We start from the raw sequence: 24,251 nt of genomic DNA, 5'->3' as shown, positions 1-24,251 counted from the left end.
TCTATCTGCTACTTTTTATGTGCAAGAACATGATATGAATCATAACTATAAAACTTCCTTTTAAATGTTTCTAAACAAGTTTTAAAAGTTTTTTCATTCTTTTCTTCTCTGTACAAATTCTCACTGTCATGTTTACCACAGCAGCAACATGTTCTTTTCTAGCACTTTTAATATAGTGACTTTTTGTTTTTTTTTTACTTTTGGTTGTCCACCCTCTACAGTTCTGTTCTATTACTGTGTGACATCATTGTGGTCTGCTATACTTGTACATTTGTCTATCTTTGTTGGATGCTTCCATTACTCAGCTATCTTTAAGGCAGCTTTGAATGCTAAGCTAATTTCTGACAATAGCCTTTTTTGTGTGCAATCATTAGTTGTTCCACATGCCATCCTAAATGACATTTGCTACAATGTCTCTAATTAATTACAGTCCCCATCAAATTTTCTCCAGTGAGTCATGTATCAGTCAAAGATTGTATAAGCTTCCTTATGCAAGAATCAAACTTGAATCTTAGAACTATCTCACTAGATTTGCGGTTAACAATATTTATAAACCTTACTAGCTGCATAAAGGTTTGCTCATGAGGTTCCTCAGGGCTCAGAATTCTTTTTAGAGTGCATGGTTTAGATCAGCTGCACTGATAAATGCACTCCATTATTCATCTTCATTCTCTCTGTCATTAGCAAAAAATAGCTGTCCTAATATTTCAAAATATTTTCCCATGTTTGGAATTTCATATCAGGTATTGAATACCCACAGTTTCCCATTTTTTCTTTCATTTCTTCCTCCTTCAGTTTGTTTGCAAATTCTTAGAAACCGTGTTGCTTGGTGCTATGTATTGGAGAGAACATGTAGTACAGATAATAGCAAAAAATTATAAGTAATTCAAACTCCATGGCAAAACAGCAACAGCACATACGACCATCCAGCAGAAAAGAACAGTTTTAATAAGCAATAAGCAATTCAATAAGAAATGAATGTTATTCTTTAAAAGCAACATAATAAGCAATGCATTATCTCTGAACTTTTACTCTGTAACAAAACACCATCCAGTTATGCCTTGTTTCATTTCATTTTTAGAGCAATTCTATACATTACTAAATGGCTTGATAGTTGTGCTCCCAAAAAGTTGACTACAAATATTGTTGCTGTGAGTTTTGGTGAAATGTACAGTTATGCAACATAAAACTGAAAACGGTACTGCAGCATGTGAAATATATGTGGTGTAGAAACATAGTGCAGTTACTTCTTTTTTTCTGCATTTATATATACTTGGTTAACCAAGTAAGTGAACTGGGGGACTCTTATCAATCATGGCTAGGGCTATAATTGTAAAGATAATTAAATAAGAGATACACTTAAGAATAAATAAAAATTGCAGTTTAAGGTATTTGATAAAGATTGCTTGCACAAAAGCATAGCCAAGGGGTGATGGTGAATAAGTAAAACATTAAACATCATTTACAAGAATGCATAAATTCCACAGGGAAAAAAGCACATAAACAATATTAACACTTACATATACAATGTAATCTTCATTATACATTTCGAATAGTATGCAACTAAGAATATTACGAAGCTCACAAGGTTGTAAGATGTGATTACAGTTTAATTGACTAGGAATCATTTTATGAATATTGCATGGCTGTTAGATGTTAATAAAAACATACTTATTAATCTAGTGTGATTAATCACTTTCCATCATAATACAATGTTAGTTGCTACAGTAATGTAATACTACTTGTGAGGTAACCTTTTGTCTGGTAAAAGAAAACCCTACGTTGCATGAAATTTCAACAGGTATTTTGACAGAATATGGTCCAACCAATGGAATTTAATGAGGCACAATCCTCCAAAGATAATTTACATAAAGTGACAACAGTGATAAATAAGCTAACATATAAGTACTCAGGGGAAAGGTTTAAAACACCTTACTCCCGCCATTGTTAAATATGGAACTAATGTGCATTTGAATGAAACACAGCTTTGTCTGAATATTCTTAGACAAATTCTATCTTACCGAGTTTGAATTTTACAGTGAAACTCAGTTTTTGCTGAATATTGTTAGGCAAATTGTGCCTTGATGATTCTGGCTATAATTTGGGGACTGGGTGCAAAGCACAAATGTAGCATTCAATCCCACAGCCACACCACATAGTCACAGCAGCAAAATATGCAAAGAGCTAGTTTAAGTAATAGCACAATTGCTTCATCTGCTTCAACAGTTCTGTGCTAATTTCAGGGTTGAAGGTAGTTATTTAGTTAATAAGCAATAATATGAAGAATGTATCCATAATGCAGTGAAACACATAGCAGAAAGCATGTTTGTCTTTGATGCATTAAAATCATTGCTGAGTTATAGTTATACAGTTTAGCCATTTGGTACTATATTTCTAAATGAAGTAAAGCAATAAAAGCTGCATCTGAAATCCTTACCATTATTTTGATGAGCTGGTCATCATCGTTGCTAGGATTTCTCCACACTAGGTTGACATTTACTTTGGAAGATATTTTCAAGCCAGCACTGTCCTTTGCAGAAACTTTGCCTCTGTCCATTAACACCTCTGTAACATAACTATACTTGTAAAGTTTTTCACTTCCTACTCTTGGTCCAGCCATGTGTTCTAAAATAATATGAAGGATAGAGAACAAGACAATATGCAGTGAAAGGTAATATTAAATGCAACCATATACATGATGCACATTTTATACACAAAACATCACTCCAATAAGCCACTCAAGTAATTTTCTGCAAAGATGCCAGTACATTTTGTGGTTTTAATTCTGTGTGGAAAGATGTATCCTAGTAGTAGTATCACAGAACAAAATTTAGCATCTCGTATATATCTCTCTATCTCTACACACACACACACACACACACACACACACACACACACACACACACACACACACACACACACACACACATACACACACATCATTCCTGTTTTCCCTTTAAATGCTTCCATTTTTCCCATAAAAAAAATCAAAAGTTTTTTTAATAATGTAGCAAACTCTATAAAGCTGTTTAGTAATGAAGGGATTTTAATATTCTGATCACTCTGTTGAATACTAGCAATGCCGGTCTAAGATTACTATCCCAGGAGGCACAGATTCTCACTGGAAGGTGTGTTGATATGGGCCAGGTAGATCTGTGTTCCATGGACAGGATAGGAGAGATTTGTTGTTTCTCATCATAACATGAGTAGGCCTGCCTGCATTTGTCCTCAGACATGGAGTCCAGATCTTTACCCAGTGAGCATATCACTATTATTTTAAAGTGGATGCTAGTTTGTCTTCTTCTCAGTAGGTCTCTTCCCCTTGGAGACACCCTAAATACTAATTATCGCCATCCCAGGATTGCTTGGAAAAGATGATTGTTGACTACAGGCAGAGACATAAGGCTGTGGACCTACCTTTATCCAGCGTTCAAGACTTTTATTTACTTGCATGTAGAGTTAAAGAGATGTAGAACAGCTGGAAAAGAATAGAGATGAAGACCATAGGATTATATTATATTGTCCATTACCATGCCTTTTTTTGCATGATGCCATAACTGTATTTCATTCTCTGTGTCACTGTGTCACAGCATTAATGGCTGAGATACAGTTTGAGAGAACCCCAGAGAGAGTGCAGAGTCTCACCCAGATGACAAACACAGCCAAGATTTCTGGATGAAGGAAGGGCCGTGATCTACTTGATCCTGCATAAAAAGGGATCTTTGCATCCAGTGACTTCACACAGCAGTGCATTTGGGTGACACAAGAGGTACAGTCTAGCAGAGTCTTATCTGTTGAAGACCTAACTGTCAGGCAAATAATGTAGATCGCAATGGCAAGTGTGTCTCTGCCTCCCATTCACAAAACAGGAGATAGAGGGCTGTATAAAGCTTTGAAGCCAGAGAAGGGTGAAGAGGAGTATGGCATGCCTTGGTAGGTTATGTTCTCAGTTGCACTGCTGTTGTTTTTGTAGATGCTAAGTTTTCATAATTCTTCACCAGGCAATCCACTTCCTGCATTCTGGAAAGACTTTCTAAACTGTGAAGAACCCAGTGCACTCAGGAATTTACTGCTTGATATTGGTTTTCAACACAGACTACAGGATTTATATGTCCCTGCGAGTCAGTGTATAAAACAGATGTTGCTAGGTTTGGTAGGAACACATCAAGTTGCTTTTATGTTGAGTTGGCAGGCCTAGAACAATGTAAACATAGATACAGAAGAGTTACAATGTCTGTGGTTGCCCCTGGGATGTAAAAGTACACTTCTGCACATTAGTAACTTTCTAGTCAAGCATCACACTGCATGCAGCATGGAGCTCTCCAGGCTCTTTATGCTGACATTGCAGAGCGATAAGCCATTTCCCCTCCGGGAGGATGTTTAAGCCAGCTTTGGACAATCACTCCCATCCTCCCCTACCCAGTCAGTCCAATGACCAGGCTTATAATCTAGTACAGATTGTCTGGGGCACAGTTAGGGCTTTATCCCTCTGTAGTACAAAATCAGACCCCCTTTGATGTTTACTGAGGCACTAGGAAAATTATATAGGGATTCACGGTAGGGCATCACAGTGGGCACTTAGAATTTCCATTATGAAAACTTACCCTGGGAACATGTCAGGGAATATTAAGGCTGTATCTCACACCTTCTGGTTTTCATTTAAGCTACAGAGACATCGTCTTACTAACTGCAAAGTCTCATCCTCTCATTTTACCTCAAGGGGTCAGATAGGCAGTTTGCACCCTATCATTCTTTATGGCAACTTACCTTGAGGTGGAATTGAGTATGGTGGTGAAGGCACTTAAATGGTTCTGCCAGATCTTCCTACTTAAAACAAATTCATCAAAGTTCCAAATGTTATGAGAAGGATTTAGTCTCATGTTGGTGTATGGGTAGTTGCCTCATTTAGTTTGATGTTGTCATCTGTAAAGTGCTTAGTATTCCTTTTCTTTCTAGGTTCACAAAAGTGAGCATTTTATTAGCTAGTCAGGTCACTGGCAACAGTCGAACAAATTCTACCAGTAATGAAAATGGTTCTAGGGAAAATATTATATATTTTAACTCTATTTATTGTACAATAATCTAGAGAAGTTGTGAATGAGTGGCAGAAGGATATGCCCCACCTTCTGAACCCCTCTGAATTGCTGGGTACCTATAGTCCTTGTAGTATGATATAAGACAGGTGGGACCTTGCAGTTCCCTCTGTTTAATTTCTCAAAATCATTTGGGTTTCTAATACCATAACAGGAGTCCATCCCATTCCTAAGTCAAGGCATGATTAAAGTTCATGAAATCAGTATTGTTTCAGTCTTTAATGTTAGCTAAATGTTGTTTTTACAGCACCTGCAATGTGTCCAGAACTGACTCCTTCTATAACTCATATGGAGTTACTTGTCTAAATATGGCTGCAAATTCTTTTTTATTAGACCTGTTGTTCCTTCAGATATTTTAACTGTCTGGGTATCCTTCACACTGTTCTTCTGCCTGCAAATCCTGGTATTTTATGACTTTGTGTCTCTGTACATAAAACAATGAAATCACTGGATACAGAAATTTCATTGATCAGTGCTACTGTTGTCTTTTTTTTTCCTGCACTACTATATCTGGTTTTCTTGCATATATTTTTGAACTGTTGGTAATGGGTGATCCCATGCAATATAAACTGCATTTTCTGCAGTGATTTGTAGTTCATGTTTCCAATGCTTCTCAACTACTTCAGTATTGTAGTGTTGTTTGTACAATCCCCAATCCAACAGTCTTGCCACATTATTATGCCTTTCAGTATACAGGCCCTCTGTCATGAGTGTATCACACCCGACCATAAGATGTGCGACTGTTTCCAGTCATTTTTTTACAGAACCTGCATTTATCTGTTTTGCCCACAAGTTGAATGGACTTTGTAAATGAATGTGAATGAAGTCCACTATCCTGGCTACCATTATTAACCTTTCATTTTTTGATTTCATTTGACCTCTCCTTAACCACTCCTGCAATAAATGCTGATCAGCATGAGGTTGTTCCAGGAGATCTCCAAACTTACCACAATATCCATGCATTTTCCACATTTCTTTCCTTCACATCTGATCCTTCTCCTTATATTATTTCTTTTTTTGTTTGCTTTTTTTTTGTTTTGTTTCTTTTGGGGGGTGGAGTACATTCAGTCGCTGCCTGATTTTTGTCTGCTTCTGGTTTAATTTCCATTCACACTTGACATTGGTATGCTTCTACTCTACTAAGCAGAGAAGTCATCTTAGACTTCTCTTAATTTCAAAACTTTCACTATGTTTGGGTCTGGTGATGTCAGCAGATACGTATGCAGTCCCATGACTGCAGATCTGTACATGTAATCAATTTTGAGGAAGCCCATACCTCCTTTCCAACAAGGAATATATAACCTTGGTATACACTGATTTTTATATATCATTTGATAAGCAGCATTTTTCTTGTTTTCCTGTCCAATTGATCCAGTACCTTTTGGGGCCAGTCAGTCACCCCAAAACTGCAAGTTAGAACATGAAGAGCTCCTTGAACTTTATTTCTGCATGTCAAGCCAATTTTCAGTATAACTTTTAGTCTTCTAAAGAATTCCTTACTGAATTGCATTTGCATTTGTTCATGTTTTGTTCTCTATACTTCATCAGTTCCCAGATATTTATACACTCCCTGCTGTTCACGTTCCTTTATATCACATGCGAGTACCAGACTGATATTTTCTTGCTGTTGCACTTTCCTACTTTAGATGTTGCTTCTGCACATCTGTCAAGACTAAATGATGTTCTTATATCAACCACTTGCAGTTGTGCTACCAATTCCTCATCTGATGAACTATACAGTTTTAATATGTCCACAAAAAGTAGATGACAGGTCTTTAAACAAGCTTGTTTTCTGGCAGCCATGGCCTAATCTGTTCAGTAAACATTTTAATGGGTTAAGGGCAAGACAGAAAAAGCAGTGGTGACAAAGAATCGCCCTGCAATATCACCCTTTTGAATTTTCATATATGAGATAAGAATCTGCACTTTGTAATGACTGACCTGCAAAGTGGTTTGCCACTGTTTCATGATTGCCATAACGTAATTGATCAGTGTAGGGTGTATCTTATACATATTTCAGTATTCCTTTACCCAAAAATGTGAGATGCCAAACATTTTTTTGTAATCTATCTTTGCTATGCTTAGATTCTTCCCCTTTTTACAGTTCTCTATTATAGTTTTAGTTAGCAACAAATGATCCTATAATCCTTCTAGCATGGAGTAAGACAGGTGGGAACTTGCAGCTCCCTAATGTGATGTTATGCTCACTCACTGGGCATCTTCAGATGAACTTTTTATGACTCTATAGGAAAGTATAATTATACAGTGGCAGATAAATACTTGGTCCTTATGTAATATGGCTACATTAGAAAAGGAACATGAAGTGTTACATTGGGTTATGTTTTTTCTATGGATACGTGTTTTAAATAAAAGGACTGAGCTTTCAGAGGCCCATGCTGAAAATGGTGAGATACGTTTTACAGTCTTATGTCCTTAAAAGGTTGAAGCTAAGCAAATCTTGATAACTTGGGGTTATTATGGTAATGTAAGGCTAGCAGGTTAGGTATCAAACAGTATTAGTAGGGTATACCACCTAGTGAATGATGGTCAGATTTTAGACTTTGCAGAGACAGAAAATAAATCTTCTCTTAAGCCAAAAGACTGGTTGCATTAAAATACGGCATATTCTAGTGTGAGTTCAATATTGCAATGCTATATTTCTCAGGGAACAAATCACAGGACTTATGCACTCCTATAGTATAGCTATGGATTGATGTACTGAAGGGAGGAAACACAATAAATGCAATTTCTCTGCAATCTATAGAGATATGAGAAATCTATGGCTTAGGTTACTAGCCTTATTTTGGAAGTGTATTTATATGCAGACTGATTTTATATTTTTGTATTGACCTGATGAAGGAGGCATGTCCAAAAGTGCTTATCTGTATACTGCTTACTGTTTATTAAATATACGTGCTTTGCTGTGATTGTCCCACTGTTGTTTCTCAAGTATTATAGTCAGATTATGTACATATGCTTTGTCTTCTCTCTAAATTATACTCATTTAAAATACTGCTTATACCAGATGTTATCATTTTTTTTATCAAATTTATTAGTAAACCAATCTCTACATTTTACCTTAATACATTTACTAGCTTTTTGCACAGATTGTTCTATAACCTAAATATTAAATCACCTGCATATGTCAAAACTTGTAATAGTTGACTTCATCCCTTATCTTAGATCTCTTTACACCTTGTGCATTTTTAACATGCTTTACAACTCTCTCCCATGCATAGTGCAAATAATGACACACTCCAGGGGCACCGTTACTTTATGCCTCTTCCTACCTAAATTTCTTCTCTAATATTTCCAGTTATCATTGGCCATATCCCATACAATCTGCATATTTCTTTATATGGTTTCTTAAAATAACTTCCTAAATCATAGTCTAATAATCTTTCGTGAAAGGCTACCACGTTTCACTGAATCTTTTCTATCTTTTTGATAGATTTGATTAATATAATACCCTCCCTTTTCCTTTATACTGTTGTTACATTCTTTTGTTATTGTTAAGCCCTTCCACCTGTTTTCTCCACTGATATTTGTTGTAGGTTATATAGCAAATATAAAATAAACAGAAGGAGGAGACTTTGGAGCAACGTTAAGCACTTTTGTCCTTTAATAAAATGGACTTCAGAACAAAAAAATCCAAATGCACACATCCTATATATCCTCAGGCCAAGCCCATAAATTAACACTCCATTTACATACACAACTAATTAATTAGGAATTAAAACCTTCAAAGCATTGAAAGTACCCACATCCTAAAAAACAGTACACACTAAGGCTAGTCAGTCTAGTACAATAAGCAATGATTATTCAACAACAATAAAGATTTGTTTAAAAATAATACAAAAGCAAAAATATTTTTTCTCATTCTCCCACTACTTTAAAATCAGTGTGTATATATATTTATGTGTGGTTTACTATCAAAATCTCGAACTCATATTCTCTGCAGTTGGGAAATCGGAAAACAATGGCCGATTGCTGTGTTGCTGACCATTACATGCTTGATAGTTCATATCAGCATATGCCAATGTGCATTTACTGATATGCACTAGATCTAATGACTAGAGATCACGGTACAGTGAGGACTGGAACATTCATCCCTTTCCTGTACTGCGATCTCTGAGTTGGAATATATAGTTAGCAAGGGGTGTGGCAGACACAGCCCCCAACGGGGGGTGCTGGGGGGCTTGCCCTCCTGCAAAAACGTGATGTGAAGTGTAGGCATTCCGGGTACATGTCAGTCGACCGACAAGTCGGAAGACCGACATTCACTCCACCGACACATGAAAACATCAAAAGCGCAAACACGGACATTTAACAGGTAAGACTTTTAAATTCACTAATCATGCCTACCATGTTTTAGTAAGTGTGGCAGTGTTATGCATGTGTGGTAGGCATGATTAGCAAATTTAAAAGTCTTACCTGTTAAATGTCCGTGTTTGCGCTTTCGATGTTTTCATGTGTCGGTGGAGTGAATGTCGGTCTTCCGACTTGTCGGTTGACTGACATGTACCCAGGCATTCCACATACCTGAGCTCCTATATGGACATCACGTTCAATATTCGGTGAAAATGTTAAATCTGCTGAATTCATTCAGTAAATTCAACATTTCATATAAGTGATATTTTGAATTTGGCATTACTGTTTGAGGCTCCAAACGGATTTTTTTTTTTAATTTTGAGATTTTGCTAGTAAACCTTCATGTGTCAGTATAAAATAAGTCATTCACTAATAACCATAGCATTATTGTCAAGGTAGCTCGAACATCCTACTATTCACGAGAAAAAAATATCCAGCTTTTAATTTTATTTATTTTATTTATTTATTTATTTTATTTTACAGCAGAGGCCCGGGGAGAAAAGCTCCATAACATAACAGTACAAATATAACAAATGACAAAAAAAAAATGTTAATATACTACTGATGGAAATATTCTCATTCAGGCCAGGGGCTACAGTGGCATTAGTTCTCAACTGCCACCTAAGCTCTAAATAGTGCAAATAATCATCACATGGAGCCCCCCACCACCACCATTGTCCCAAGTTGACCTAGTCAATAACAATAAACTTAAATTTATGTGTGTGGTTTTCCTTCGAATGTTTAAATAGGTCATTCCTGTCATCATTTTTCTTAATATCATATAAGTGCTGGAAAATCCTTTTCCTTAAACAATGTTTAGTTTTGCCGATATAGAATTCAAAGCAACATCCACAAAGGGCTCAATAAACTACTCCCTTACTACCACAATAAAAGTTTGGTGCAAAACAATTTCTCCATAACCCTACACATAGCAGGAAGACTCTACTAGAATTTACTGGCACTGGTTACAATTATTGCACTTAAACATCCTTCCCTCACATTTTAGAAATCCTCGGCCTCTCCAATATTGTTTTAAAACTCAAATCTTTATTATATACAATAACAGGATTGGGCCGCACAATCTCAATATAATCCATATCAATCCCAAAGATATTCCAGTTCCTGAAGATTTTCATATAAGGTGTATACTTAGTTAACTATGTGGATGACAGGACTGTTTCAGCCTTTGTTTATGTAGTTCTGCATTAAATTTTCCAAAACATCAGTATATTTGCAACAGCATGATATAATAGTTTATGTATGATGTATATTATACTGTTTTAATATCTGTAATATATGTTTTATTTATTATATCTGAAATCTGTTATATAAGTTGTGGTTGGAACATACTAAAAATATATTTAATTTGCTAAGGTGTTAGGTTACTTTAAATCACTTGGTTTCCACTAATTACTTAATTGGAGGGAAAAGGGTTGCTAGCTGTGACTGGTTTAATAGTATTTAAAATGTTTAGGCTTGTGATAGAATTTTATGTCTAATGAAGCATAGGAGTACTACGCAAAAGCACTTACTTGTTTTTTTACTAAATAAACCATTGTGTTTTATGCTATGCATGTCCTTTGCCTGCTTGTATTTTTTGCAAATCTTTATTCTTGTTTAATAATCATTGCTTATTTTACTGGACTGACTATCCTTAAGGTGCACTGTTTTTTAGGATGTAGGTACTTTAAATGCTTTGAAGTTTTTAATTCCTAATTATTTAATTGTGTATGTAAATGCAGTGTTGATTTATGGGCTTGGCCTGAGGGTATACCGGATGTGTGCATTTGGATATTTTTGTTCTGAAGAAATATATTTTATTAAAGGATTAAAACGTTTAACGTTAATAAAAGTTTTTACTGCAGTTATCTTGCTCCGAAGTCTCCGCCTTCTGTTTATTTTGTTTTTCAGTTTGTCCTGTTTGGAAGGTTTCATATAGCAAATATGTATATTGTCAATTAAGAGAAGACTAATCAATTATATTAATATACTATGACTGACTATGCTAACTTTCATCTGAGAATAGAAATATCTTTCTTCACGTTAGTCTCAAGGAGGTGGCTTTCACTTTATGTTTAGGAAAAGACTCGACGTTACTCACCCCACCATGAATCTTTTTCACTTTTTTAGTTTTTTTCCTGCCTTCTTCCATCAGCGTCTTATGAGGATGTACAGGAACAAGACTGCGTTCTGAGATTTTCTTGATATTTATTAATTTAATCTGGCAATTGTAATTTTGATCATCCCTTCTTGTTTTATATAATTATATTTTTCATTCCTTTTTTTCTTTTATTTGGGTATGGAATCTATCACACTTTAGACTGAAATAACTCTGTTGTGATATGTCTAGTTTGTGAGACATTGTTTATATAAGAAAAGTTGCATTATGACATTTTTAAAAGAAAATAATAATAAAAACTGTTAGTGAGTGTCGGGAAGATGTGCATTTAGCACATTTTGACAGTTATGTTCTAAATACAGTAAATTATAATGCATGGCTTCCTTCTTAGCATTAAAAACAGTGCAAACAATAAAAACATAAAACAATTAAGCAGTCCCAGGTAATTTAATATGTTTAAATAATGTATTATTTACACTGGATGCTTTGGTATAATATTCTTTAGTTCTTTCCATTTTCCCAACACTACAACAATACTTTGCAGATGTAAAAGCAAACCGAAATAATTAGCCTATAGCAGTCTACCTGAAATCACTGCCTCTGTTAAACTGAAGCTTACTTTATTTGTAATGTGCACATTTAAAAGTGTCTTTCAAACTTTATTAGAGCCATATATTGTGAATACATCATTAAAAGACCTGTTGTATCTGTACATGGCCACTGCTTTTTCTTCTACAATCTCTGCTATTCTATCATCAATAATAAAACATTCCAATATTTTTTGCACATTCACATATATCTTGTGATGATCTTGACATTTTTTCGTAGAATTATGTCTTATAGCATTCTTTCAGTCTTACATCAAATGAATTAAACCTTATCTGCTGCCTCATTAAAATTCAGTATTGTAATTATTTGCCATAGTGTACAGTAACATAAAGCCTTCTACGACGTGCGGCTGTTTCTACAGTGATGAAGACTTTTTCCCTGACCCATTCCATATGGGACCTGCCATGCACTGTTCTTCTCTATCTCCTCTTTTACATAGTTTCACTTTCTTAATAGGTAATTCTTGACACAGGAGATGCTTCAATGTACTCTGAGAACTGTTGTCAAACTTCTGTGATCACATTCTTGTACTATGCTCAGCTCTTTTAATGTTATTGCATGATCATGTTCTGGTGCAGTCGTTTAGATAATATCCCACCGCGGTACCCTTTTCTGCCCTGTTTTGGCTTTGTACCACACGTAACGATGTTATTTTTGATTTGTGTTATATAAACTTCCACAGATGATTATATATGTGACAGGCTAGCAAAGGTGTTTTTAAAATGTGAACTCAGTGCATCCTAAAATTTCTGTTTTTGTAGGGTTTTCTGAGGTGTTGGATGGGCTGTAACTGGATCTTGGCTGTGCCAAAAGAACTGATGCAGCTTTTCTTCTTTTCTTGTTCAGTTACTGTAATTTGCTGTATTACTCCAGAGAGCAGTACACAAATAGAGTACTATTTTATTTGTATTTATTTGTTTGTTTGTTTGGTTATTTATTTATTTATTTATTTATTTGTGGGTTTTTTTTCAACAATAGAGTGCTGATCTCCTTGGACCTTTTTCAGACTAGCCCAGGAGCAATGCCTGGTTAAGTGACTTGCACAGTCACACAGTTAGGCAATGGAAGCTGAAGGGAATGAAACTATAATTGTTTAACTGATTAGTTCCATAATCTTTGCAGAATATTGTACTCTAACCCTTAAGCAATATCATTCAGCATACTTTGGCACATGCCTGTGGGCTTTTCCAAAGTAAGCAGTTTCTGCTAATCAGAATAGGCTCATGTTTATGACTACTTTTGTTAAGATATGTTTAAGCAGCATAAACATGCAGCTATAGCTTACAGGCTAAGTGACAGGGAATAGGTGACCAATGCCTCCATAAAACACTCAAGGTGAGATATATACAAGCTGTGCAAGAAACTACATCCTCAGGGTAGGAAGAGAAAGATCTAATCTGATGTTACCTTTTGCTCTAAACTCTCAGGTCCAAGTGGAGATGACATATCCCTCTGGCCAGCAAATTGATTTCTGACTCCAGCGATCACAAATTAGTTTTTGCCTTAAATGCACATGCATGGCACAATAATAAATGTTCAAATATCTGACAATGTACTCTTACTGCAAAAAGAATGCAGTACACCAAAGATTTTATTTTTAATTTATTTTGAATTTGTTAACTGGGGTATAACACAGATCTTGTTCCAGTCTCAGCCCAAGCAAAACATAATAGATAGATGATATATACAGTGTGAATGACACAATTCAGTACAACGAACCAAAGAAATTCAGCACATACATATATGTATGTATGTATATGCAGAATATACATATATTACATACAAAGTGAATGTCATAGATAGCTTGATGGTATAAAGACAAATATAACATCATTAACACATACATAGCACCATCAATCACAGTAGCTCAAAAGTCTACAGTACCCTGCACAAATCAAGTAAATATTTTTAAGTAAACATGACATGTGATGGCTTACTGTATATGTGATATTACAAATATCTGTGAAAGGCTGCACTGATGCATTGGATAAGAGTTCATTATTTGTTGCCAAAACCATCTAAAGGACATTTTAAAATTCCCATTTCTAATCTCTTAGATACGTTCTCTTCATATCATAATTTCATTTTACTGCCTCCATAGCACACATGCTAATCACACCAATCCTTGGCTCCATTGCTGAGCAGCAAGGCCAGAATTCCAACATCTTAGGCTGGAGCATACAGAAATCTCTGATATAATATCAGAAGTCCTATTATGGTCTACACATGAATCAGAGTTTGCTATGTTGCTCTATAGTTTTGCACTTGTACCTTTCTAGTGGCTGTTAGCATGTTGGAGTTAAACTACTTCTTACATTATTTGATATTTCATAGCTACTTGTGCAAGACTAAGTGTGTGGTAAGACAGAATGAATTTGTATCTCAGATAAGATATTTGGTATTAAAGCAATGCAGGCTGACTGTCTTCTTTAGCATTTCTACAGACACTTACACTTTAGTATGCAATACTTTCTGGGTTCCAAACTTTTTGAAAGTTGTGTTGCATTCAATGCAACCAACTTAAAGGTCTCCCAGTGGAGCCAAACCAGTAGCTGTTTATACCTCAATATTCATTAGTCTTTGCTAATAAAGTACTAGACATGCAGACAGAGCAGGAAAATAGGGTGTTAATGCCAAAAGAACTTTAATATTTTTGTAATTTCCATGTAATTTCCTTGCTTTTGATCACTGGAATCAAAATCTTAAATAGTATAAATGGTACATTAATGCATTCATTTTAGTGATAATTCCTTCTTCCCCCTTTATTTATTTTGAATGCATTATTTACACTTCTTCTGTTAGTAGTAGGCCATCAACACAAGTGCTGTGGGTCATAATACCACATGGTACTGTGAGATGAATTAAAGAAGTTAGTTTAAAATCCTAGTGATTTACAGTGATAAAGGTGTAAGAATTGCAATAAATTCTTCAGTATGTTTTGTTTTTCAGTGTTATTACAATATGCTCCTGCAGCACATGGTGCTATCTCCTTCTTAACATTATTCATGCCTTCTGCCATAGGTGGATAATACCCGAATGGGTTTGCTCATTTGTATATTTTTTTTTCTCCTCTCCTCGTGTACAGCAGGACACTCTGCAACCTACTATACTATATAATTTTCCCTTTGACCTCTACCTGAGCACTTGCCCTTTCACTCTTTGATGGAATACCTCTCCTCCTATTTATAGTACCTCTGTGTATACACAACCTCACTCTTCTGGTTAAAGACAGCTAGGGACAAACTCTACTAACAACAGTCTCCAAGTTAACTGACAGGTAGACTGCCTTCCACCCTATTGACATAGCATCTACTGGGATTCCTGGCATACAAGTCTTATCTAGTCTGTTTGTGCCCTCCATTTTACTGTATAATTGCTAATGCAGCATGAGTGTGCTTCTTATTGTGCTGTTTATTGCCTCCCCACTGGATACAAAACTTTTTTCAGTCATTATCTTGTAAGTAGCATTTTTATTGATGTTGTCCATTAGTCCAACTCCCTGCCTGAGTGGACCACAGCAGCACATTCTTATGATCCCATTATTAAGCCAATTTTCCCCTTGTTTGATGTACAACTCCATGAATTTTGACTCTGTGCTCTGTCCAGGTCTGTGCATGCACAGACTGGATGACTCATATTGCTATGGGGGGTGCTACCCACTACATCTACCTCTTACTCTCAAATCCTAAGTATCCCAACACTCAGCAAATTTAATACATCCATTTTAAACTTGCCTTTCAGGAATTACACCCTCCCTGTTAAAGACAAAGTGGTTTCTTCTACCTTCAGATGATAACTCCACCTCTAATAGCATTCAGTCTTTAACTGCCTCCACTATAACCTTCACACAGTAACCTTCCAAACCTTAATTACCTTCTGATGGCTCTCTTTATCCCCCCTCCATATATAAGTATAACAGAGCAAACTGTAATTCTTCATTAAATCCACACCACAGCTCACATAACCATAACATAACATTAAATGTTTTCACATGCCTCTCTGCTCACCTGACCCAATCCTCTTCCTACTCATTTCTTCCTCACTCCTCCACATCACTGTTTACCACCACATACAACCACCACATATGAAAAAATTACATGGAGCTGCTTACTGCTTGGTGTGATGGATTTGAAGTGTTCTTAAGACACTCAGTCTTGCTGGCAGGATTCTGCTAAAATTCAAAGTCTAGTTATATTTGCATTCACAGTCTGTTGCATACAGAAACTTGCAGAATATACACTGATGAGAGAATATACTTTGCAGCATCAACTTTAGAGAGCAGTAACCAATAACTTTTTATAATAAATCAAACGGAAACACGTTACAGCTTAAAAGTACTGTTCCAACTTTACTTCTCATATAGTACAGATGATGTGAGAGATATAACATTTACCTTAGGACTTGTGTCCCTACCATCCCTCTCACATAGCTGGATTTATACAGCTCTTTATATACAGTTTTAGTCCTGTAGAAACAATACTAAGCTTCCTTGTTTAACAATGCCTTGTAAGAGACCAGCTTTTCTGACAGTGTGAATATCCTGTAACAGTGTCCTGATGTCCATGTAGAAAAACATATTTTTGAGGAAACACATTGTTCTGTATTCTATTTTGAGAATTGCTTATCCTGTAGAAACAATACTAAGCTTAACATATGAGCATATGTTCTTGTGCCAATGCTGATAAGCATATCCTGTTTTTTATGAAGAAAAACATATTTTTGAGAAAACACATTGTCAGAGATCAGCTTTTCTGACAGTGTGAACATCCTGTATTTTATATGGATCTTTGTATAAAAAACATCTGTTCTTGTGCCATCCTGTTTTTCCATGCAGAATAACATGTCATTGTTCTTTAAAAGCAGATTTTGCATTTTTGTTCTTGCATACATCCTGTTTTGAGTCTGTAAGGAAAAATGTCCATTCTTTAAAAGCAGATTTTGTATTTTTGCTCTTGCATACATCCTGTTTTGAGTCTGTAAGGGAAAAGTGTCCATTCTTTAAAAGCAGATTTTGTATTTTTGCTCTTGCATACATCCTGTTTTGAGTCTGTAAGGGAAAAATGTCCATTCAGCAGATTCCTTTTCCAAGCCATGGTAATTTAGTATGGATGCTGATTACATATTGCTAAACTCTATTTCTACATTTAAGCAAGCTTTATCTTATACATTATTTATGTTGCATAATTGCAGCAAAATTACTTTCAACCTTAGTATATTGTTGAGCACACTCTAACAACATACATATACAGTCTTGTAAATTTATTTTGATCTCTTTGTTTACTTTTTACCTTTTCATACAAGCTTATATTTTTCTTACAAATCCATTGCTTATTTCTTTAGTATATCTCCTATAACAATTTCCCCCTTAGCCATATACCTGGAAACTATACCCTGTCTTCACTAATTTACTTACATCACTTTTTGCATCTTGTCAGTGCTATACTCCCATAGCACGTTCTTCCTCTCTCTCTCTACTATCTTTTTATGCCTTTTTACTCCCACATTCTATACATTTTCATAGTTCCTGTTACCAAAATAAAGCAGCACTACTTTTATTACTTCCATAACTACAACCAACCTTTTCTCTCCTCTACACATTACCTTTTAGTTTTCCTAAAATAACAATTATTCCCCCCAAACACCCCTCTCTTTAATGCCACCCAACGTAGTACACAAAAACTGGCTAGTCTTTGATTTAGTGAAATTCTCTAAATACCTATACAAATTAAGACCAGTGATATTTGTACTTCTGCAGCTGCCAACATTGAGCTAAACCAATCCCCACTTCCATCACCAACTTTTCTTCACAGGTGCACACACAGAACTATTCCTGATTAATCATAAAAGTATTAGAAATAAACTAGACTGACTTAGTATTTTCATTATACAATGTAATCCAGGCCTTTTAGACAGAGGAACACCTACCTGGCGAAAGGGGTTCAGACAAAAGTAGCCAGGATAATTAAAGAGTTAGTTCAGAAAAAATATAAATGATGTTGCTAAATCTGGAATTATTTTTTACTTCAAATGAGCAGAGGAAAATGGGACATATGGGTTTGCAAAGAAGTGAAACTGAAGAAAAAGAACAGTACATAGGTATTCACGAAGTCACAAACTTCTGGTTGGATTTCGAAAAGTATGTCTTTCCTGATAGGATAGTGGATACAAAGAATGAACCCCCCAGGAGTATGTGCCATAGTTCAAAATCAATAAAGCTTATAAAAGAGTAGAAGTGAAGAGCTAAGATTTTTTTTTTTTTTTGGGGGGGGGAGGATTTGCTATAGTGGCAGATTTTATTTTTGTTATATTTACTTTTGTAGACCAGATTAGTCATCCAGAGGAGACCAGATTTAGCATTTATAGTCATAAGGGGATATTTGGCAAGATACTGGAGAAATTCCCCTAACATTTTTCAATTTCCAAGTGTAACAGAGGGGGAGAGAGTGAGAGAAACATGGATGAAGAGGAGAGTAATTCAGAAACAGTGGACATGCACTGTGATCCAGAATGTGGCTTGTGACTTGAGGGCTATATAGAACCTCTGACTACCACAGAGAATGGATGAGCTACAACAGAACTAAGATTAGAAAGTGTGCTTTCAGCAATTAAGAAAAGGGTTTACCAGCTGAGAACAGGTTAATATCCAATATTTTAGAGGAATGTCAAGTTAGTTTACTTCAAGATGGTAAGCATATCATAGGAGAGGGGGATTTAATCATTACCTGTTACCTTTCAGAAGGATCCAGTGATGCAAGTGGACATGCAGATTATACCTGCATGCCTAAACTAAACATGGGAATAGTTGAGAAGAGAGCAAAGTACACAAAGACATAGAAAAAATTATACTACTTCCACAAACTGTTTTATATGATTCAGTTATTTAAAAAGTGGCAGACACTCATACCAAAGGTAACAAAATGTAACAGAAACTAAAAAAGAGATATTAGAGGTGATATGAGGTGAAAAAAAGCACTATAGGAATAATACATAAGAACAAAAACTGTTCTTTTGAGACACATTGCATGTCATCAAAACACTTGAACCTATTAACTTTACTGTGCAAGATTTATGGTTTATTGTGTATACTTAAAAATAACAATTTACAGATGAATGTCTGAAAAAGAGAACTATACAATGAGTTTTCCACAACAGTATGAATGCAAAAAAATAAATAAATAAATAAAAATAAAAAAAAAAAAGAATCTTGGAAAGGTATCAAATTGTTTTAACTTTAACTTCCATTTAAAAAAAACTGAGGCAGATTTTTTTTATGTTTGGGGAGCTATTCAAGCAGATTTTTAAAAGAGATAGAAAAATGTAACAGAAATTAGAAAACATAATTGACTTTTGTTGTATCTGAATCAGGTGGTGAAAAGATGCAGTACTGTGTTACATACTGTAAACTGACAAAGTATGCATTAAAGATATGAGTATTACTTTACAGAGGAAAGCCAGCAAATTGTTATATAGGTACAAAGATGGGGCATTTTATATTTTTTTTTTTGTTGACATAATGATGTAGATGTATTGGCAGTCTACATTAGTTAAAGAATTAGCTTTTTCTATAATTACTATTAGAAGTTTCTCATCATTATAGCATACATTAGTACACACTCAAGAAACATTCTGCTTAAGTTGATATATTAACCAAACTCACACTAAAACAGTTTACTGTATAAAGGCATTCACAAAGTCAGTGCTCAACATGATGTATTTCCATGAATGTATCAGCACACAGATATCTTACACTGCTGTTTGCAGTTTGCCTGCATCTCTTCAGTTACATTTCTTGGAACTGAATTATGTTGTAATGTCTTGGAATTCTGCTCTTTGGATCAATGGTATTTATGCAATGATGCTAGGTATTTGCAATAGCTGAACTGCACATTAGCGGCCAGTCTCCCAGCCACTGACCTTGAAAGTGCACATCATTAGCCTCTGTGTCACTAGTGCATGTGGCCATAGCTGAACTACTATCACCTCCAAGAGAGAGACATAACTGTAGGTTATGATGTGGTTAGAGACACCATAAGGGAGCTTGTAGAGAGGTGTCATCTTCACATGAAGTTGCATGGAATGAATGGAATACCTATTCAAGTAAACTCTAAGGTCTGAGTAATATTAATCATCCTTGATATTGGGGCTTTCCAGTGAACATCAGGTGAAACAGTAGGAATTTCATAGGTGTCTGCCTCATGAATCCTATGCCAGTTCCTTGATGTTATGCTGAGGTATGGTGAAGGAGAATATGTGGGTCCCTCAGACCTTAGATGAGAGAATCAGTACATTGCCATTAAGTTCCCCAACTGCATATCATCTGGTATGTCAGTCAGAAGGGATTCCACTCCATCAGCTTCCAGGTTATATACAAATCAAAGGATATTATTTGCAATAATCTGTGCACCATCCAGACAGTTCCCAAAATTTCCACATCTGCCATGTGTGCATCCTATACCAGTGCTTCATATAGGGTGATTTCCCATAGCTACATCTAATCAGTGATTGAATACATCCGCACCTCAGGCTGCAAAATCATACCAACACGTGTGTAGACCGCATTCTTCTCATTATGTCTTTTAAGGCCTGTCTCTCCTTGAAAAAAGCTAGGCAAGGTATGAAAGTTGGTACTGGAAGGCATACATACCAACATGGCCCAGTTGTCTTACGTTTTCTATAATTCTGTCATGATGATTTTAAGGGGTATTTTTTAGTCAGAACCCCAGCCATTCAGGCAGTTATAAAACCCAATACTGAAGTGCATTACTTGCAGATAACATAATAATGACAGGGCATACTGGTGGAATTATACAGACAAAATATAATAGCTACCAATAGATACACTAGTAAATGATAAAACAACAATAATTCTATTCAAAGATTAACAACGCACACCTCTTATCATGGTAATGAAATGAAATTTGTAAAATTTAGAAGTACTTGAGAAGTCGGTTGTAATATACCACAAAGTTTACAAAGGTATATCTGCAGGTGGCCCAGGTGAAATTATATAATCATCAGTCGCCCAAAACACACAGCACTGATGAGCAGAATGCCAATCAATTCTTTCCATAGGAAGTCACTCTTCTTGTGGTCTCTAAGTGTACATCAGCACTGATTCCTTTCTTTTGAGACCTTTCTTCCTTCTTTGAGTTGGTCCAGCTGCGTATTTGTTACATATAAGTTTAAAGGATGGGGTTTGCTCCCCATATTCGGAGTGTAGGGGGGGTTAGCCCCTGAAAAAAAAAACACTTACACCTTCCTTTATTTTGCTCATTTTATGTTTTGGTCATTAGATTTTGGTGTCTCTGATGCCTCAGTGTTTCTTCTTCAGTGTTTCATAGTAGAACCAGTTTACAACATGTGATCATTGTGTGTGTGTGTGTGTGTGTGTGTGTGTGTGTGTGTGTGTGTGTGTGTGTGTGTGTGTGTGTGTGTGTGTGTGTGTGTCTGTGTGTGTATGTGTGATAGTGTGTGTCAGTTAAGCAGCAGAATGGCCCAGGCAGTTATTAGATACCAGTGGATTTTTGAAGTATTGATGCTGTCTTGGGGCCTCTAAGGATATGAATTTGTGCATCCTGTTTACTGTGACTTGAAGGTTATAGGTTATTTTGGTATGAATGCAGTGCAAGTAAGTGTGTGTGCAGTATTCTGATTTGGGCAATATCATTTGTAATCAGGTCAGGACCTTCCTGGACTCTATGAAAACCATATATGAGTATTTATATGCTGACTTTAACTGTTTGATGGATGCTGTTGTAATATTTTGTACATGTGAAGTGAATGTTAGTTTCTGATTAAGTGTCCCCGGTATCTTTGCACTGAAACTATAAGTAAAGGTAAACCATGGGAGTAATTAATGCTTAATAAGGGGCGTGATGTCATTTTCTGTTGTCTTTCAAAAACATAGTAATATTTTTTGGCTGTTGTGTACAAGTTTCAGCCAGCTAGTTGTTGAACACAGGGTGGAAAGGCATAGACATGGTGTCATTGACATTTTGTAAAATAACTGCTAAGACATACTTCCAAAACTCTGAGCATTATAAGTCATACTACTGTTCTTTAAAGATCATAACAGAGGGTCAGAAAGAGGGACACTTACTTGTCTTTCAGAATGGAATGTTTTCATATGGTAGATTTCATAGGGCTAGTAATAAGGAATTATTATATAAGCTTTGTTCGGTTATTTAATAAAACGTATTTCTTTAGCAGGTCATATTTTATGAAGAAACTCAATAAATCTACAAGGACCACGGTTATAACAATGGCTAAAAACATAGCACTATATCCAAGACATAGGAGTTGAGAGGTGTGTATATGTGATAAGATGTTCCTGTGAAGCTGAAAACACACAATGTCAAATAGCAATTTTTAAATCATTAATTTTTTTAGACTATGTGTCCAAGGCAGGTATGAGCTTATTACTGAGAAGCATTCTATCTTCTGCAAGGATGACATCGCAAAATGAGAAAAAAATAATTAAATTCAATAATTGGCTTACTTTTTGGTGTCATTTGAAGGGGGTCTCTTATTTGTCAGCCTGAGAGGATATGCTCGACAGACCACGCTGCTTCACCAGGGATGGCCTGCATTTGTCCACTCTAGGTTTTTGATTACTGGCAAAGACATTGTGCACCCCCATACTGCCTTATTTAAGGTAACACCAACCTGATAAACCAATCAACACAACAAAACAAGCAAAGGGAAATGTGAAGGTGTTACTCATCAATGCTAGGAGCCTAAACAAGAAACTTCACTCTCTACAAGCCCTTCTCACCCTCGAGAACATTGACATCTGTGTAGTTACTGAGACATGGTTTAAAATGGTGGACTGCACTCCAGCTACGATGCCTCTCATGTTTAAATCAGCTGCTGTGATGAGGGGAAAAAGGTGGCGGTAACCCAATCTACACCCAGAAGAGACTCACATCAAGACCTGTAAAGCAGCATGATGCACTAGAGCTTCTTCAGGTTTAAATAATCATCAGACTGGTCCCATACCAACTATTAGCTAGCTACAGAACTCCCTCTATGACACAAGAAAGCCATGATACCTATCAATAGGAACTAGAATCACTCAATGTAAAACCCATAACCATTTTCCTAGGATGTCTAAACTATACAACTGTAGAGTGGAAAACTTACTCCACCACTAGTGCATAAGCATAGAGATTCCTGGACTTTGTGAATACAAAGGCCCTGGAACAATTAGTCAGAGTACCCAATGGGGGGATAACATCTTGGATCTTGTCCTTGCTAATATAGCGGCATTTTGCATCATCCCTTGTATATCTTTGTCACTTTTTAGGTCTGACCATAAAGCCCTGTCCTTTATAATAAACTGAAGCCAGAGATCCCTTCCACCCAAGGTATCTTTAAGGTATCTTTAAAATTTTCTGTAAGGCAAACAACTTACTTTTTAGTGATACATGATAAGCTTCAAATCCCCAATGAACCTAGTTAACTCTACTGAATACATAGAAACGTACACAGCCACCACACTATACTAGCATATAAACAGCAGCACTGATGTAGCTGTACCCTGTAGGAGGAAGCATAGGGCAAACTCCAGAAACAAATCCACATAGCAGAGCCATAATATCAACAAGTTTTACAATAAAAGGAAGTAGATTTTGACCAAAAGTAAGAACACTAATGTCCAGAATGATAGAGGAATCTTTACTGAAATAAATAAACAACTCAGGAGCTTGATAAAATATACCAAAGCCAAGTATAAGGCTAAAATAGCCACCCAAGCCAAAGACAATAACAAGCCAAAGTACAATGCAGCAATGTGCTGAGCTGAGTGTGCATGATGTTACCTACTTTGAGGATGAAGACATAGTGAACCTACTGGTGGTTAATTTATCTCCAACTCTGTCCCTCTTTCTCCTCCATCTGCCCCTGAAAATATGCTTGAAACTTGCTCACCTCCAGCTATTGTGCAATACAACATCCTAAAAGCACTATCAAAGGCTAAAAATACTCCATCAGTGGGACCGACAACATCCCTGGATGCATTTTAAATAACATGAAGCACAATTTAACCACACCCCTAACAA

The 24,251-nt window shown here is 36.0% G+C and overlaps 1 protein-coding gene across 1 annotated transcript in view; it reads right to left on the bottom strand.

The window, feature by feature from the left end:
* Positions 1–24,251, bottom strand: part of LOC122793370 (microsomal triglyceride transfer protein) — a 704,416-nt gene that overhangs the window by 618,540 nt on the left and 61,625 nt on the right. The window contains exon 2 of the mRNA XM_044061320.1: positions 2,438–2,625. Coding sequence (XP_043917255.1) covers positions 2,438–2,625 — 188 coding nt within the window. The remainder of the gene's footprint in view (positions 1–2,437; positions 2,626–24,251) is intronic.

The sequence above is a fragment of the Protopterus annectens genome, chromosome 2.part0, assembly GCF_019279795.1.
Source record: "Protopterus annectens isolate FY-2018-M chromosome 2.part0, PAN1.0, whole genome shotgun sequence".
NCBI classification, from domain to species: Eukaryota; Metazoa; Chordata; order Ceratodontiformes; family Protopteridae; genus Protopterus; species Protopterus annectens.
The sequence above is the reverse complement of the archived record's forward strand: the minus strand, read 5'-3'. Positions and strand labels throughout refer to the sequence as shown.